Genomic DNA, 19340 nt, shown 5'->3' on the forward strand with positions numbered 1-19340 from the left:
AGCTGATAAAACACAAACAGTCGTGATATTTCATCTATTTGTCGAGCACACCCATTAAACATACAAAGTGATAGTGGAGAAAGTAATGGCAACAGTGTTTTAATAACTGGTTGAACCACCTTTGGCAGCAATAATCTTAAACAACTGCTTCCTGTAGTTGTGGATTAGACTTGCACAATGTTCAGGAGGAATTTTGGACCATTCTTCCTACAGAACTGCTTCAGCTCAGCCATATTATTTAGAATGTCTAATGTGAACGGCTTCTCTTGAAGTCGTTCCACAGCATTTCTATTGGGTTGAGATCTGGGCTCTGACTGGGCCACTCCATAAGGTGAATTTTGTATCTCTGAAGCCATTCTGTAGTAGATTTACTTTAATGTTTAGGTTCATTGTCCTGCTGCATCACCCAATTTGTTCTGAGCTTCAGTTTACGGACAGCCACCCTGACATTATCCTGTAGGATACCTTGATAAACCTCCACAATGGCAAGCAGTCCGGGTCCAGTGGCAGTAAAGTAGCCCCAAATCATGATGCTTCCTCTACCATACTTCACTGTTGTGATGATGTTTTAAGACATGAAAGATCATGACTGTTTGTGTTTTATCAGCTTAGAAATATTGTGTTTGTTGATATTTGTGACTTAGGTGAAGATCAGATCACATTTCATGACCAATTTATGCAGAAAACCAGGAAAATGCAAGCAGTGCCATTACTTTTTCTCATGACTGTATATTGTGTACTGGTATCTGTAATGAAACAGTGAACATTACCAAGAGAACACTATATAAGGAACAGATGAAGACCACTGACACCCCTGAACTGCTAACGCCTCCACACACTCGTACTGTAACATGCACTGCCTACACACATGCATTCAGTAGCATTTGTAATACCTTAGCTTGACTTCTCTCTAAGCATCAAGTAGCACACTGTTGAATTTTACACAGACCTGCAAATGTAGCTTCTACTGTGTCTATTGTAATACCGGTTTGTTTTTCTACCTCTAGGCCTACTCTCAGGATGCCTACCTCCGTGGCCACAGTAGCTACAGCGGAAATGCCTGTTACATTCCTGAGCCACCCTCACTATGCTACCCCAGAGTAGACTGTAAGCCTACGGGCATGGCCCAAGCGACGGACTCAGCGGGGCATGTCTGCCGAGGGCCAACAGCACTTCCTGACCATGGGTATCGCAAGGAGATCACCGTACCACCATCTCCTCTTCTTCAGTCATATCCAAAAAAACAGACAGCGGTGTGCATGCGCAATGAAGGCGTGAGGACTGTGGTGGTTCCACCTAATACATCCCATAAGGGGCGCATAGGTCCAGGACATAGGATAGAGTGCATGGACCCTGTCTTTGTTAGGGGGAGACCTGGGTCACTGGCTCAGTATCCTCACCCTCGAAAACCAGATGGCTACCCCAGTGGTCCAGGAATAGTTTCATATGGAGGTCAGGCACATCACTACCCAGCCAACCATCAAAACATTGATTGGCGCACTTACCAGACATACAGGGAGTACATTGACAACAAAGGAATCCATTCCCATGGGAGTCGGACTATCCAGGAGAGGCTGGACAGTTTGAGAGGTGCCAGTCAGACCACTTTTAGTGCTCATCACATTCCCTGGGGAGACTGGGGTTCTAAGGAGATGCGACGGAGGAGTACCTCCCATGAACGGTCATTCCAAGGACCTCCACTCCGCCTTCAGATTGCCCCGCGCAGTGTCTCGCAGGACCGTGTGAGTGGTGCAGAGAGGATAAGCCATGCCAGAAACTGGCCCCCTCGAAGTGTGTCCCAAGATGGTATACTGCACAAAGCCCGTGCACAATCCATAGACTATGTCAACCCAACAGAGCTGGCTCGGCCCAGTGAGAGGGGAGGAAGGTATGGAAGGACAGACCAAAGTACAAGGCCCAGCAGACAGTCTATGCCCAGACACGCTATGCTCTACAGGCCTTCTGTCGCATACAGCGGTGGCACGAAGGGAGCGCCAACCCCTTCTTTCTACTCTAAAGGACCAGATTCTCTTCAGACCCGCTCCTCACCCATGATCTCAGACAGACCCTCGCATTTTGGAAAGAGCACAAGTGCTGAACATTCTTTCACTGAGCAGAGACTTTTAGTTCAAGGAAACCATGCGGGCCACCCTGCCCAACAAAGCCAGAGCAGGATGCGGGCTGAAACCATGCAGCCTGTTGAGACAAACAGAGATCCACTGACAGGACACCGGTCTTCTTCATGCTCCAGTCCGAAACAGAAGCCTCAGAGGCCTAGCATCCATAGACCACCCACCCTAGACTCCCAGAGTCAGGTCAATGGGCGAAGCCCCACAGAGACCGGGGTCGTTCTAAGGGAGAAGCCACCCTCTGGAAAGAACCCCAGCCCTCTGCGGCAGCCTTCCTATATCCTGGCTGTAAATGACGATGGAGGAGATTCTACAGCAGATGTGGTGGCGTGCTGGCTTCCCAACGATGCACGTCGAGAGATGCACATACGTCGCCTTGAGGAACAACGTCACACTTCCTGCTCTAGCAATCTGGATGAGTCTCTCGACTCCATACCATTCATCGGTAAGATAATAATCATTTGCGAGCATAGTCATTTCACATTGTCATGGCAACAATAGCAGATAGTAGTAACATGAGGAGCACTTGATGTGATGAGACTGAGGCTAGTTAGAGCTACCACCATAGGTACTAATATAAATAAGTTTAATTGATTGGAAAACTGACAGTGGGGCCTTGGATTAACAGACCACTATAGTTTCATTGTTAATCTAATTGATTTTATTATTGGAGTGTGTGTATTCAGTGCCTGGGAGATGTTCACAAATTAATTAATCTTTCTGAGAAGATGTTATTAATCAGGATTTGTGGCATTCAGAGAGGGGATGTTCGGCTTAACTGAGGCGGAATGAAGGATTGATTGGCTTTTGTAAAATGTTGTTTCTCTTCTTAATACATTGTTTTCTTGGATGTTCTCACTTCAGAATGGGTTGCATTATGGTTCAGTAGTCCCATAATGTATTTCCTGATGATTAAATAGTAGCTGTCTCATCTTGCACAGTGTTTGCAGAACTCTGAAAAGCAGTTTGAAATTTGTTTTGGCTCATAGAGTTTGAGAAGTTGTGAGAATGGTTGGCTTTTAGTTGCTTTGTATCAGGTTATGAAATAGCACCAAACACTTTTCTTAATGTAGTTAAATCAGTCTCGATTTAGAGACTCTTTTGTAATCAGTTCAGCAATGAGAAAACATTGATAATTAATAAGAACTATCAGTAGTGTGCTTATTGGCATTTCTTGATGAAAACATTTCTTTCATTACATTCCTGGAGGCTAGACTGAGTGTGCTTTTGAGATTTATAAAACATGTCTTGCATCATATATGTTATATTCTGATATCTGTTTGTGTTCTCTTTCTCTCTCTCTGTTAGGGTGTCAGAATTTGTTAGTTTTTCTATGATACAGTAAAATGGAAAAGCGAGGGCTCCATGATAGCAGATATCCTTTTAATCGTCCTGTTATAGTTTTGCTGTTTTTGGTTTTAATGTTATTTTTGTGTCTTTAAACTGGTTCTCTTAAGAAATAATCAGTCCCTGATAACAAAAGGCAACTTTTGACAGATTTGTTTTAAAACTGAAAGCTCCAAGTCAGCATATTGTTGGTAGTTTTACCCTAAGTCAGCTGTCCCTGAAGACTGATCTGCTTTTGTTTTGGAAGGACTCGAAAGAAACATTTTGTACTTTGCAGGCAGACTGTATGCAGGATCTAGGTCACGGGCAGCAACAGGGCTGTTATGTTATTGTTTGACCCATGGCAGAAGAATTTGCTTCAGAATTTAAAATTGGGTCATTTTGAAGCCATAATATATTTTGCAGAGTTCATTTTGTCATTGATTTGGTAAGCATTTTGAGGTTCAGCATTTTGCATTTTTTCCTGCTCCAGGTCATGTAACCCTCTAAACACAGTGCTGAAGTTTTGATTAAAGCTTTTAGTCTTGACTAAATGTGATATGGAACAATTTCAAGTTGGGTGTGCAGTAAGGTCACTACAGTACACCTGCCAACAGTGTTTCTGCTGTTCCCTTAGTGGTCCGTATAGTGTTGGTTGTTAAGGAGGCATGACAGTCCAGGTGCAGACAGAGCAGGCAGTGACAGTGATGATGCCACAACACCACTATTCTGGGACTGGTGCCCCAGCTCAGAAGAACAGTACCCTGATTGAACAGACTACTTGGCAACCATAAATGGCCTGTGTGAAGAGTCTGAGGTCATTTGGTCCTAGGGCCCAAATCATTATTTTCATCAATTAATCGACTGGGGGCTATGCATCTTTTTTATCCATTGTCTTCTTTAGATGGAAAGGGCTGATAGTTTTGTCTTTATTTTGCAGTGAATATGAAATTTTACCCTTGCTTGTTAATTGGAATAATTTCTTAAACTGTGTTATATACATATCTATACAGTCTTATTTTGGATACACTTAAATCCTCATTTAGCTTTGTGACATTCTTCTGGAGCAATATAAAATGTTGCACTGTTATTGTTTACAGTGACTATATCATATCTGATGTAGTTTTTTTTTTACAGTACAGGAGGGTGAACATGCCTTGACTGCTTCATAATGTTGTAGAATGTATAGTGTGGTCCCGTGGCTGAACCCCTCAGGTGTTGCTGTACCAAGCTGCCTGGTGTATGCCCTGTCAGTGGTGTGAGTCTGGAAACTGTAGCTGAAGAAACCTGAAATTATTATTTTCTTTTTGAGATATTTGTGCGTCAGAATCAAATGTTCACTGCATGCACTCTGTGTTTTGGTCCTTTGTTATGGAGTGGGTGTATGCAGAGTACAGTAGAGGACTGGAGAGTTTATGTTTTGGAGACGGTAAATAAAAATGGAATTGTTACAACTACACATTGTGTATAAGTTATGGATAAAACCTTAGTAAGGTAGCTCAACAGGTACTGTTAAGGAGTCTAACTTTTTTTTTTCTTTTGCCCTGTTTCACAGTTGCATATGGGCAGGAACTAGGACAGTTGCTTTTAAATTTAGCTCCAAAAGCCCCTTTGTACTATGAGCTGTTTCAGTCTTGAAGTGCCATCAGTGGGTGGTAGGAAAGAACTTCCTTGTCTCTCAAAAAACATGTCAGAAGATGATCTGTTCCCACTCTCCCACTCTCAGCTGTGTTGAAACATGTTAGCCATGGAAATCACAGACAGGCTGTTTTACATTTTTCCCACAGATGATAGATGCTGAAGCAATTTTGGATATAAGGATGTTCAGACAGAGCAGGGCTGCAGTTTTTACTGTTTATGAGACACAGGATAAAAACAACTATAGTATTGATTAGTTTGACAGAACAGCATACCCATAAGACATCTGCCCAAATATTCACAAAATAACAACTTTGTGCCCTGACTGAATGTTGTATCATTGTCACAGATGAGCCTGTCAGCCCCAGTGTCGACCAGGAGGCCGCTCCTATTCAACCTTCTGCTGTGATATCTATTGCACCATCCGTAACTACAGGCCCATCCACTCCAGGCTCACCATGCCATACTATTCGTCGCCAACTGTCACATGACCAAGGTAAACAGCATTGGGTTGGTTGGGCGCTGGATGTGTGAAGCAAGGCTTGGCTCTGAAAGAACACTGTTGAAATCACTGAAATTTTCCATTAAGTAGCTGAAATGATTACACACTTACATGATTTATCTGTGATTTTCTTTCATTTGAATATAAATTGTAACTGTAGCATTTAAAATTTCGGGTTTCATGTTTAGTCTTTAAATTAATTTATTTTGACACTCTCACCTTCACTGGCTCAGTAAATCACAGTACCTCAGCACCACTTTTTTTAATTTTAACATTTGTTTAAACCAGAGCTAAAGAGCCATCCCACCTTTGAGAGCTTAATGTCACCCTCATTAATGTGGGTTATAAACAATAAATAACATAATTTCCTATTTTGTATCCCTGTACAGAGTCCCTGAGAAGTGCTTTGCTGGAGTCTGAATCAACCGGTAAAACAGAGCGGTCCAAATCCTTTGATGAGGGTCTGGATAACTACCAGGAGGAGGTCAGAAGGTGAGTGCATACCAGCATTAGGTCATAGCTCTTTTTTTTATTCTGACTGACCTTGTGTCTGACTTGAAATCCACCTTTCTCTATTGTTGTTCTGCTTTTTTAGAAGATCTTCCAGTAAGCATATGCCCAGTCTCAAGGGCCTAAGAAAGGTGAGGAACTATGGGTGTAAGCACACCATGCCAGAGTTTCTTATGCTGTTATACATGTACCCTATCAAAATGTCTATAGCCCCAATAACACAACCAGAAGGAGAAATGAAGTCCAGTTTTGTTTTGAACATAATTGAGGAAGTAAATTCTATTACATCATAGGTGAAAAACCTCGAACTGTACAATAAAATTGCTCTTTGACTACCATGTCCTCCTCACTTCACAAATGTAAGTGTAGTTTGGATGAATATTTGGAAAATATATGACTGGTTAAGTGTGAAATGGGCTTCAGTATGGGACTTGCAATGCAGGTACTTCTGTTTAACACAACCTACATGTTTCATTAATTATGAACACTCATTGAATCCCCGTGACGTGGTGTGTGGCATACAGTATCTTGACACCATTTTGATTTTGTGGCTTTGTTTTAAGATGCAAGCTTAAGCTACTGGAGTGTCCTGGTGACATTCTCAGTCTGATTCCACAAGGAGATCTTTGTTGCTCATTGTCTTCTCCTCTCACTCTTCCCATGTTTCATGTCACACTCTACTGTCAACTAATGTCTGAAAAATGGCCTACTGTTTATTCACATTTGCAGGCTCTAGATGGACATAAATCATCTGGGGATTCTGCATCTCAGAGGGATTCCTCTTCAGACGTCTTCAGCGATTCATCCAAAGAAGGGTTGCTTAGCTTTAGGCAACTTAATACAGATAAAAATAAGGTATCTATGCCTGTACATTGATGCTTTTGTTTAACATTCATACATGCCACAGATGTTTTGATGTGTAAATATTACTCTTTGTCTCTATTGCTTCTCTGTCTCTGTAGCGTGTTGGAGGTGGGATGAGATCATGGAAGCAGATGTATGCTGTTTTACAAGGTTACAACCTGACCCTCTACAAAGACAGGAAGGATGCCCTGAGTCGCACTTCAACGCAATCTGACGAGGACCCACTGCGAATCAGCATCAAGGCCTGTCTGATTGACATCTCTTATAGTGATACAAAACGGAAGAACGTGCTGCGACTAACCACCTCAGACTGCGAGTATTTGTTCCAGGCGGAAGGGAGAGATGAAATGCTGTCCTGGATCAGTGTCATTCAGGAAAACAGTAACCCAGATGAAGAGGTGTGTTCTACTAAGACTTAGCTGAGCAGCCAAGTTAAGATTACTACCACATGATGAGTAGGACTTTATCCCCTATAGTCTCACCTCCAACTAAATTTATAGAGGTGTGGAGAAAAAAAATGTACTGTTGTCAGAAGTTTTAAAATCTCAAAAGGAGGGTCTGTCTCTTCGGGTTCCTATCATCATTCTATCCAGTAAAATGTCATCAGGGCAAAGCTTAGCACTTGTGGTCAGCTGTATACAAGTTTAGAGCAGACTTGACTAAAGTTTTGAAAGAAATTACAGGCACACCCATCAGGTTAACAACAAAGGGAAGTAAAGTTTGTTTTTGAATGACATACAAAGGAGTTTTCATTCAGAGGAAATTTATTAAAGCCTTTATTCATAAAATAAGGTGTCACAGGAAACTTGATGTACTCGGGCAGAACAAAGAAAGAACAGGTGGTACTTTGGTTTGAGGGGAAAATTCAGTTTCAGACTGAGAGCCAAGCAGAACCTTGTTATGTAACTGATATCATCTGGCAGTAGTTCATTCTGGTATATGAACTGCAGGTCTGGCAGCACATGATTAGTTAGGATTGGAAATATTAGGAAAAGCAGGGGAAATTTAGTGTACTTTTGTAACGTGTTGTAGAGATACTGGCCAGTAAGACTGCCCCTGTTGTCAGCAAGGACCATTTTGACTACTGATCAGAACATTAAAATACAGTCACGCCTCAACATATTTAAATTAAAAGCTTCTGTAGGATCTCTGTATCCTGGTTAATGTAGTATTTTATATAATACATAATTATCTTTATGCTGTCAAATTTCATACTGTGCTACAGTATAATCATATTTTAACATCTGGGCTTCCTGTAAACTACAATTGCTGTAAGACTATACAGGTCGGTGTGTCATCGTTGCCTATACTGGTTAATTTGATAGTGTTTTATATTCTCTCTTGGCTTCAGAAGATAGCTGGTCACTTGGCTCACAAAGCAAACTTGTGTCACTTGTACAGTTATTGGCCTTTCTGTAGTTTGCCTTTTGTGGTTATCTCTGGGCTGGGTTCCATTCTGTAAGTCAGCCAATCTGTCAGAGTGACTGCTTCCTGATTGCCACATAGTAAAAGTTTTGAAATTAATAGTTGCTATTAATTATCTTTTTAAGCAGAAGGCTCTCAAGAAAATGATTTTGTTGGCATTTATGAGAAGTATCAGGTAACGTGACTATTGTTCAGACATATAAAAAGCTATTAATTTACTGAGTTTTAAAGAACCAATATTTTGATTGATTTAACATCTGAGACTTCCTGTCTGTCTGTCGTCACAGAGTGCCGCTGTAACAAGCCAGGACTTGATCAGTCGAAAGATCAAAGAATACAACATGATGAGGTATACTGGACTCAACACTGCACTCTGGGGATCATCAAGAGTAGTTTACCACTTGTTTACCCATTTTTAAATTATTTACCCATTACGTGGTGTCAAGATAAATGTTTTTTTTTTTTCTTCTTTCAAACTTTTTATCTGGATCAGTGCACCCAGCAGCAGGTCTGAACCCTCCCCCAAAACCTCCCGTCAGTCTCTCAGCATAAAACAAGCCTTCCGGGGAACTAGAGCAGACAGCAAGATCTCCAGTCCCCATTCTCCAAAATCAGGAGAGGAACGGAGGGCGCTCAAAGGTAAAGAAGCTAGCTCTAAATGCTGAGCAATGTTATGCAGTTTGGTTAGAGGGCACATCTAACCTCAACTGGCTAATTATTGTACATCTTTTTATGTACTCTGCCAGATGACTCCAGTCCACCAAGGGACAGAGGTACTTGGAAAATTGGTATTGCAGGAATCATGAGGAAGCCCTTTGAAAAAAAGACTCCAGCTGGTGTCACTTTCGGGGTGCGGCTCGAAGACTGTCCGTCTGCACAGGCTAATAGGGTGAGTGTCATGTATTTGAGAGAAATGCTGTGTTATTTAGTGTTCAGAAGACATGAATAGCACGTTGCCTCCAAACAAATACAATAATGACTTTAATGATTTGTCATATCTAATGTCTTCCTGCTGTGTGTTGTGCAGTTTGTTCCTCTGATCGTGGAGGTGTGCTGTAAGGTGGTGGAGGAGCGAGGGCTGGAGTACACGGGAATCTACAGAGTCCCTGGGAACAATGCTGCCATCTCCAGCATGCAGGAGGAGCTCAACAGCAAAGGCATGACTGACATCGACATCCAGGAAGATGTGAGTGGCCAACAATTTGTTGCCCCGTATAGTGTGTCTGTCTTGACAACATCTTTTAGCAGTGGTTGGTTTATACTGGGAGGACTGCTTTAACATTATGCTGCCTTGATCTTTAACTCGTCTGCAGAAATGGCGGGACCTAAATGTCATCAGTAGTTTACTTAAGTCGTTTTTTCGAAAACTTCCGGAGCCTCTGTTTACAAATGGTAAGCTCTTGTGATGATGCTGAAAATACAGAAACATTCCCAACAAAAACCACAGCATTCTTGAATTAATGTCCTGATTTTCTTAGTGGTTTTGATTAAAAGTTCTGTTCTGTTTACCAGAAAAGTATGCTGATTTTATTGAAGCCAACAGAACAGAAGATTCAGTAGAGAGATTAAAGGAGCTCAAAAGGCTGGTGAGTAAGAATCTAATGTAAGAAGCATTTATTTGAATAGCATGAGAGTTAGACGTACCATTAATTGTTCATTGTTGCCAATTCTTGCAGATCCATGAATTACCTGATCATCACTATGAAACTCTGAAATTCCTCTGTGCTCATCTCAAGAGGGTATCTGACAACTGTGAAAAGAACAAGGTATAACGTTTAGCAGGATCTGTCAGTATTAATGTCATTACATAACACCCTCCAATTCTGTGTAAGTCCAGTGTCCCATTAGAAGATTATTTAATAAAATCTGACTTGTCTTAATCTCATCTGTTTAGATGGAGCCTCGCAACCTGGCAATTGTGTTTGGTCCAACACTGGTCAGAACCTCTGAGGACAACATGACCAACATGGTCAATCACATGCCAGACCAGTGCAAAATAGTTGAGAACCTTATCCAACAGTATGACTGGTTCTTCATGGATGATGATGATGAGGAGGACCCTGTTGTATGTGGCAATTCATGTTCTTCTGTTTTCTTTATGTTTATCACAATTAGTTTATTTTATAGATGTTTTTTCTAGCTGTACTAATCAATATGTTCATGTGAACAATAATTTAATGAATTATGTGAAAGGTGTTGCATATACTGTATACAGACGGGTGACAAAGTAAATCCAACTTGAAGTGTCTCAGTAAGGTGTTGGCTGCTACGTGCCACCGGAACAGCTTCAGTGCACCTTGGCATTGATTCTCTTAGTCTCAGGACTCTAGTAGAGGGATGAACACCATTCTTCCAAAAGCTTTTCCCTCATTTGTTGTTTTGGTGATGGTGGTGGAGATGCTCTCTAACCAGTTGGTTCAAAATCTCCCATAGGTGTTCAATTGGGTTAAATTCTGGTAACTGTGAAGGCCATAGTGTATGATTCACATAATTTTTATACTCATCAAGCCATTCAGAGACTCCCCGTGCCCTATGGTGAGGGCAGTGTCACCCTGGAAGAGACCACTCCTTTTTGCAGTTTTTCCTCTAATTTGCCACCTGTCTAGGATTATCCCTGACTCTGTAGCATCCAGAGCATTTTAGCTTCTTTCAGCTCATTATTTTGGTTTTCCAGCCCACCACTTTAAAGGATAAGGCAATTTTTTTTTGTTATTTTCAGAACATCCCATACAGAGACTAAAACCAACAAAACCAGCATTTGTTTCTAAAAAGGTGCAGTTGACTCTTTCTTACCTAAGACACCATAAAACGCTATGGTCATTATTATTCTTTGGAGCTTTTTTTGAAAGAAAAAAAAAAACAAACAAAAAGATAGTCCTCCCATGTCACCCAGTGTAGCACTGTGGCTCACTGGTGTGATTTTAATATTTTTTTTGGATGACAGTGTCGGTCTTATTGCACTGACAAATACACTAAATGTGGTTCTGGACATCACTGTGAGCACAGGAAATGTATTGTTGATTTCAGTCTCTGTATGGGATTTGTGGAAAATAATAGAAAATCACCAGCCTTATGTTTGGTTTCACCCTCACTGCTCTCATGGCATTTTTTTGAGATGCAGCAGAAAGCCCTTTTTAGTGCAAAAACTCTACCCTCTATACTACCTATCCACACAACAACAACAGACTCACACATTTAGCAACTAGCTGGTGAACCCAGTGAAGCATTTAGTAGCTGAAGAACCTAATATTTCCCTCAGGAGTTGGTGCAGATCATAACAGAACTAAATCAATTAATCTTTTCAATTTATCAGTCAATGCAGCTTTAAATCAAATGGAATTCACACCTTATTTATGGTTTTCCACTTTTATTTGTTTGGTTCGGTCACTTATCTTCATTCTGCTCTCTGTTATTCCCTTCCTGTGCAACTCCAGACCACAGCTGAGCAGGAGAGCACAGTGCAGTCTCAGCCTGTGCCCAATATTGACCACCTGCTCTCCAACATCGGAAGGACCGCGCCTTCACCAGGCGAAGTCTCAGGTAACTGACCAGGATTTTTCTCTTTGGATTCAACACCCCAGTATCAGCACAGCAACCATCATTACAATGGCAGCAATATTATTTCATTAATATTATTAAAGTTTAAAAGATGTGTTGTATAGACATAAAGTTAGCTGTTTCTCAGTTAATGCTAAAATGATGAGCATCTTGCCTTTTTTTTATTAATTTCAAAGTCTACCAGATTTCATTTGTGTTTGTTAAAGAAAGCTTTTTCAGTAATTTGTCAGCTAATGCTTTTTATGGTTTAACTTTTTGAAAACTGTTGAAAAATTCCTTGCATTTAGTCGAGCCTTTTTAATTGATTTATTTAATTTTAGATAAGCCTGTTTTGTTTTGATGTTGATGTTTTTTTCTTTTTTTTTTGCCCAAAGAGATAAAATTGTCCTCAAGTTTTTACTTTTTGTCCATTAGTTTGCTTTATTCTTTTTCTTTTGCTTGAGTCATTTTTCTCCCTGTGCATTACCTGTGTTGAGACGACAACTCCTTTTCTTTCGGTTCTTTTCTTCCCCTCCTCCTCGTCTCTCACATAATCCCGGCATGTTCTTTCCCAAAGAAAATCTAAGAAACAAAAAGAAATGATGGAAGTTTTAACCCTTCTGACCTCTGCCCTTTTGTGTGTAGTGTGTTGTTTTTCTCCCTTATTCCTGTCCAGCACTCACACATTACCCAATCTTGACACAGGCCAAGTGGGCGGCGTCTATCACTCGGTGATGTCACTGATGGACTCTGTTTTGTCAGTGATGGACAGCTGGGACTGTAGGAAGAAGGACGAGTGTTGTGCCCAGTGTAGCTGCCTAGTCTGCAGAAACCCCCAGCTCTTTTAAATTTGGGCGAAAGGAGGAAAAAAGATAAAAAAGAAAGAAAGAGAAGTCGATGTTTGTCATTCTTCCTGTGGTGTGCACGTCTCCATATTTAAACCAATACCCTAAATTGAGGGGATACAGAGCAATGCTGCTGCACTTTCTCTGAAAGCCCTTCTGCTGTCTCTTGTTGTCTCTTAAGCTGATCGCAAGGACAAGTAGCATGGTACGGTCAACCTCAGGTTCTCTCCCGGTCATGTGGCATAATCTGTCATGATGTTTGAGGGTGGGGTCGTAGTTTTGGGACTGAGCTGGATGTTCCCCAGCACACATGCGTTTACACACAAACACACATGCAACCACGTCCCCAAATTGTTAATAACTTGCTGATGCAAAGTTACACATATAGTCAGATATCAGCGAATGCAGCTCCAAGCATATAGATGTAGTCGTATGTGCCACAGCAGGTCATTGTTTAGTGTCAGGTGCCTTCTCTTGTGTCTTTTTCATTTGATTTAACATTTATGATATCCTTATTTCAGTATCTTTTTCTTCACTCAACATTAAAACACATCACATTGCCACATTACCTCCTTATCTCCTACTGATACATAGTGTATGTATAATGTAACACCTGCATCACTTGCTAACATTTCTCTCACAGTCTCACTACCCAACCCTGCATTATACTGTACACTGACGGACACATTTTGAGCTTAATCTGGATCATCAATAGCCCATTTTCACTACAGGAATTCTTACTGGAGCCCAGGAACCATTTCAGGAACTTCACTAATCTTACCTGTGTTTCAGCCACAGAAATCAGTCACTACATTTAGTTTCTTGCTGTAATTTTGGCACCCAAAAAGTCCCTCCTCCATGCATTGCACTTTCTGATGTCCCTTGAACCTACAGGGCAAGTCTGCAGTGCTGAGCACTGCTCGCGCTACTTACCTACAGCACTATTCAAATAATAAGTTCTTGGTGCAGTTGGTTTCTAAATAACACAAGAATCGAACATTTTATTGTCATACTGGTGTTAAAAACAGGGTCATGTGGTCAGTTTCCGGAGTCTAAAAACTGATACAGTGAGAGACTGCAAAAGGACCTCGGAGCACAAAGGAGAGAGGAGGAGGGGAATAGTGAACAAGAGCAACAAAAAAAAAGTTACACTGTAAATCCCAAATATTAAACCATAAAACCCACAGCAAATCATCTGCTTTTGGAACAGGCACTCTGGAGACTTCTTTTTGACCCCTGCTGTTTTCCTTTGTGCGAATTTATTACATCTATTTAAATATCAGTACCACAACAGATACAAAGAGCAACAATAAAATGACTGTATTGTTTCCTCTTGTGTGAAAATTGCATCTCAAACACTACTGTCGTATTTTAGTTTGCTGTCTAAATTTGCCTAATCTGCCCAGCTCTTGAGATGCTGTGCAAAAGTAAACGAGTGCTCAGATAGGACTTTTATATATCAGCCCCTCAAGTTATGCTGTTTCCGGGAAACCACTATTAGTTCCCGTATTGCGTTCCTGTGGCTCCGTAGTTTCTGGAAATTTTTGTTCAAAAAGGGCTATAGGCTTTCTTATTTCTTATTAGCTGTAGTTTGCGTGTTTTCTTTTTTGAACAATGAGGAAAACGTTTTGTGAACTTGTTGTTTTTCTTTTCATGTTGTTGAGAGTGGCAGGCTACATGTTAAAGGGCACCACAGGGGTTTATCTAGCTTGGAGTAAGCGCAATCTGTCTGTTACACTAAGGCGTGCCTGCACCAGCTGTATTGACCACGACACACTCACTGATCTGTTCAGCTCAGACCCCTATCAGTCAGAGCAAACTCATCGCTCCCTCGCCTCTGTGATGTCTTTAAGTTGGGAAAGAATGCCTACAGCTGGTTGGTGGCTACATGTGATGCTCTGTGACTGGTGTGTTTGTCTCTGACGTGCCGCCGTTCATCAACACGAGCATGAGCTGCTTTTCGTGTTTTGGTTTACTGCCGGGTTTTCACTTCCTTCCCTCTCATTCTTCACCTCAGGCCTTTTCTGCTGCATTTGCCACATACTGCTTAGTGTGGTTCCTTGCCCTCCTGTTTCTGTCTTTCTCTCGGATTTGAAAAAATGTCATCTGCTTTCATTGAGCTACTCTCATTCTACTCATCATACTGTATCAGTTTCACTGAACAAACTTTTAATCTGCCTCCTCTCTTCTTTATCTTAACTGTTGACAGTTAAAGATGTCAGTCTTTCACTAATGACTCTCTTCTCTTTAATACAGATTCAGCATGTAGTGACTCCTCTAAATCAAAGGTAACGTGTTCCTCTTATTTCATTTACTTTCACATAAATGCTTCACTCCTTTGGCTTTGCTGTTTTTAGATTCATATATTTTGCTTTGATAGGTCTTTAATGCTGCTTTGTTTCTGTATCAGCAGGGCTTGTGGGGGTCAGGTAAGGATCAGTGTAGCAAAGAGATGATACGCTCCTCCTTCTTCGCCAGCCGCAAACGTAAGAAACCCAAGGACAAAACTCATCCCAGCAGTTCAGACGATGACCTGGACGGTGTCTTCTCCAAGAACGAGCTTCCGGAAGAGACCGAGCGGCAGCTTCTGTGGTCCTCGGACAGTCGGACTGAGGAGGAAGGGGAGATGGATGAAGCCAGTGAGAAAGAGAAGCACATGGACAGCTCAGAGGAACAGCTTGATGAAACCAACAGAGAAGAGTCGATCTTCAGCAGCCTGATGTTACAGCCCACTCCCTCCCCCCCTGCAGAACACATTTCCTCCACCCTTCAAACTGGCTCCCCCTATGCCTCACCCTCCCATTCTCCAAACCTCAGCTACCGCATGCCGATGGCTCACCAGTCCTCTCTGTCAGACCCGCCCTCCAACTATGACGACACAGTATCCGACCTTGGAACGATGAACAGCACCAGCTCTCAGGCTTCAGTGCCCAGAGTGAGGCATGGCAGGACAGTGGCTCTGGGTCCAGAGGCAGGCCCCGGCGGGCTGGGAGCTGAGGTTTGCTCCATTACCTCTGATTACTCCACCACCTCCTCCATGACATTCCTGACCGGAGCTGAGCTCAGCACCCTCAGTCCTGAAGTGCAATCTGTGGCTGAAAGCAGGGGTGGAGATGATGCAGACGACGAGAGAAGTGAACTTATCAGCGAGGGAAGAGTGATGGAGACAGACAGTGAGAGTGACCTGTCTGTGTTTACTGTCGGGAAAGCTGGTCAAAGAGAACTGCAGCAAGCTTTGCAACCTCTCTCCTCCCACAGACTCATTGAAGGTGATACACTCTCCAGAAAGAAAGCTGCTCAGCAGAAAACTGACAGTGAGTCCTCGCTGGACGGAGCTCGGAGCGATAAAGATTCCAACAGGCTGTCGCATGTTTTGGGGTCGGTTAAAGGTCGTTCTACTGGCAGCCTCAGTTCCTCATCACGTGGTGAGCTGGATAAGACAGAGCCTGCATGGAAACTGAAGATCACGGACCGACTCAAGGTGCGTCTGCGAGTGTCTGTGGATGACATGTTTGGTGTGGGCACTCAGAGGAGCCGGTCCCCGGAGGGCCGCAGTAAGAAAAAGAACATCAGACGCAGACACACCATGGGCGGTCAGAGGGATTTTGCAGAGCTATCTGTTTTGGGAGACTGGCCACAGCAGCGGTCGGAGCTGTCCGCTGTGGACCGGCTGAAACCTAAGTGCAGCTCTCAGGATTTCTCCATCGGGGACTGGATTGCCCGAGAACGCCACCGCACCAGCAATCCTGAGGTCAGCCTGGACTTTCCTGAACAGCAGGGGGTGCTGTGCAGCTCAAACCCCCAAGACCTCGGCGCCTCGTCCTCTTCTGAACTCCCACATTGTCCAGCTGACACGTGGAATGGGGACATCCCCCAGAGTAAAAATCTGAGCCTTTCAGCCACCTCTCACCCACATAAACTCACCAGTTCCCAGGTGGTCCATTCGCGATTCTATCAGTACTTGTGAGAAGGGTTGGACGTGTGATTGTGTATGTTCTCCGTCTGTGAGATGTGTATGCACTTATGTACTTGGGAGTCTGTCAGTATAATGTTTGTTGTGTGACCAGTGTTAGTGAATGAGCATGCTGTACAAAAATCTTCTTTAGTGTGTGTCTGTAACTGGTGTGTGTGCTTGTGAGATGAGAATTAGTGCTCACAGGGATCGTTGATCTTTCTCATATATAAGGCATGGAACAAAATGTTGATTATACCTTCATTTCTGTTTTGTTTTGTTTTGTTTTGTTTTTGTTTTGTTTTTTATAGTCATTCTCTTTGGAATGACTCAACAAGAGGACCTCCTCCCTCGTAAAACAAATCCCTGTTATGCCGAAGATTGAGGAGCTGTTGCTCATAAACATTGAGTCTGTGAAATCTGTGCAAGGAAGTGTGAACACTCAGAGCTAAGTGACTTTGAGTATGAACTGGCTTTTAGAATGAATAGGAAGTAGTAAAGTACAGATATTTAGTATTGCAGAGGAACTATTTTTGTGTAAAGAAAGTTGCAACGTTCAAAGTCACAGAGTCTCTCAGTAACCAAATGAAGAATGTACAGATATATTTGCTGTCATACTGACTAAAAGCTTTAGATGCTTGTGTTTCATTCTAAAGTGTACATAACCCTATTTTTCTGTGTACTTGAATTGTGTTTTTGGTACAGCCTGTGTGTGGACTGCCTACAAGCGCTCTGCTGTCAAATGGGCCTTTCCAAAGGTACAAAGGTGACCAGGAAACACTGGACTTATGCAAATGGTAACAGTTCTTACTCATCCCAGTTACTTGGTTTTACGAGCAGTGAACAACATCCCTCTGATGCAAATGTTATGCTGTTTTGGTGTTTGTGGTTCACACGTGTGTCAGTAGATTGCAAAATGGGAGGAAAACCTGGAAGATAAAGAAAATGGGTAATGAAATTCAAAAAAATCTTCATAATAGGAAGTACCTCACAAGGAAACGTGAAGGGTGCCATTGTGTCTTTGCTGAGATACACAAAAATGTTACTGTGAATGACATTTTTATTGTTGACTCAGTCATTCTACAGGTTATGTTGTAACAAAATACAGAGCTTCCATTCCTTAGGCATTCCACTCTGGTCTTAAGATGTTTTATACATTGTTTTTCTGATTTTTCTTCTTCTTTTTTTAACAGAACTTGAATTTTAAATATTGTAAAATAAATAACTTAAATGTACATATAAATGCCATGTTTTAGCTGCTTTACTTTTCATATCCATCAAATTGCAGGATTAAGTACAGTATTGTGATGATGACGATGATGTTGATAATGCTCATGTGGCCTGTGTGAGAGTTGTGGGAGAGAGGTTCCTGCAGGAGGAAACACTTCATTGAATTGGACCATTTGTACTAATGCTGTGTTCCTCTGATTGTGAGAGGGGTGTGCACAGACCCCTGAAACACTGGAAATAAATTTTGTCAATTGGGACATGTCTCTGTGTGTTTTATTTTATTTTTGAGTCACTGGCTGACAAGTCTGGTGAGGGGGACTAAACCATAACAGGTAAATGTTCAAGTCTCCCAGGACTTTCATGCTTCGACTCAGAATTTTTATACACTTCACACTTCTGAAATATTTAGCTTTATTTTGAAAATTTCCCCCCATTCAAATTAATGGGAAAATTGTACTTCAGCATACTTTAAGGTAGATATGCCTTTCAGCTGTCAAAATGTTCAGCATTTTCAGAGTGATCCTTCAGCACATAGCATCCACACGCATTTTCGATAGGAAATGCATTTCTCTAGTTATATTTTAGTTTCCTAAATGGGATGGCATTCAATACTAGGTGAGAGAAATGGTATTTCGATTTTCTGTATGTCCTGCACATATAATGAATTGACAATAAAAATCTTTGATCTTGATGTTAACAATTTTATGTAGTCATCGGTTCCCACCTAATCTGCCATCAGACTCCTAAACAGCTGACTCAGGATCTACCTCATGTAATTCCATCTGTACCGTTTACATGCTCATTTTGGACATGCATAATTGCATTATATTGTGTTCTTATTGTATTTTTATTGCTTCCTTCACCTGCTGCTTTAAAGTGTTTGGATTTGTGTTACTGCCTATTTAGATTTGTGTTATTGCTCATCTGCTTTATATTTCACTTGTATTGTTATGGCATTCATGTGGACGGCAACGTAAGAATTTCATTGTACAGGGAAACACGTTTCCTAACTGGGCATATGACATATCATCATCATCATCAACAACTTTATTTATATAGCACGTTTAACACAGCCGAAGCTGACCAAAGTGCTTAACACAATATCACTAAAACCTGTTAAAACACAATAAAACAAGCAAAAGCAATAAACACAACAGTAAAACAGGATCACACTAAAACAACCCCCCATCATAAAACAAAAAAGCTCAACAAGACAGAGGCTCCTACTGGTTCGAACGCCAAAACGGTACAAATGAGTCTTCAAATAAGTTTTAAAAGTGGACAATGAGCGGGCCTGCCTAATGTAAAGGGGCAATGCATTCCACAACTTAGGAGCCCCCACAGAGAATGCTCTGTCCCCCCTAAGTCTCCGCCTAGCCCTC

At 41.8% G+C, this 19340-nt stretch overlaps 1 protein-coding gene across 4 annotated transcripts in view; it reads left to right on the forward strand.

Moving 5' to 3' along the window:
• The window catches only part of arhgap21b (Rho GTPase activating protein 21b), a 40001-nt gene extending 22969 nt beyond the window's left edge, over window positions 1–17032 (forward strand). For 3 of the 4 annotated variants that reach the window (XM_020595777.1, XM_020595780.1, XM_020595779.1), the window contains 17 exons: window positions 1008–2574; window positions 5443–5589; window positions 5985–6087; window positions 6191–6236; window positions 6835–6960; window positions 7068–7367; window positions 8682–8743; window positions 8888–9033; window positions 9141–9283; window positions 9422–9580; window positions 9708–9786; window positions 9907–9980; window positions 10071–10160; window positions 10289–10459; window positions 11829–11934; window positions 15033–15064; window positions 15187–17032. In XM_020595777.1, the coding sequence (XP_020451433.1) occupies window positions 1008–2574; window positions 5443–5589; window positions 5985–6087; window positions 6191–6236; window positions 6835–6960; window positions 7068–7367; window positions 8682–8743; window positions 8888–9033; window positions 9141–9283; window positions 9422–9580; window positions 9708–9786; window positions 9907–9980; window positions 10071–10160; window positions 10289–10459; window positions 11829–11934; window positions 15033–15064; window positions 15187–16743 (4908 nt within the window). In that variant the 3' untranslated portion in view covers window positions 16744–17032. The remainder of the gene's footprint in view (window positions 1–1007; window positions 2575–5442; window positions 5590–5984; window positions 6088–6190; window positions 6237–6834; window positions 6961–7067; window positions 7368–8681; window positions 8744–8887; window positions 9034–9140; window positions 9284–9421; window positions 9581–9707; window positions 9787–9906; window positions 9981–10070; window positions 10161–10288; window positions 10460–11828; window positions 11935–15032; window positions 15065–15186) is intronic. The other variant, XM_020595778.1, reaches the window with a different exon arrangement.
• Window positions 17033–19340: the final 2308 nt, after the last annotated feature.

Source organism: Monopterus albus, unplaced genomic scaffold, assembly GCF_001952655.1.
Source record: "Monopterus albus unplaced genomic scaffold, M_albus_1.0 scaffold28.1, whole genome shotgun sequence".
NCBI lineage: Eukaryota > Metazoa > Chordata > Actinopteri > Synbranchiformes > Synbranchidae > Monopterus > Monopterus albus.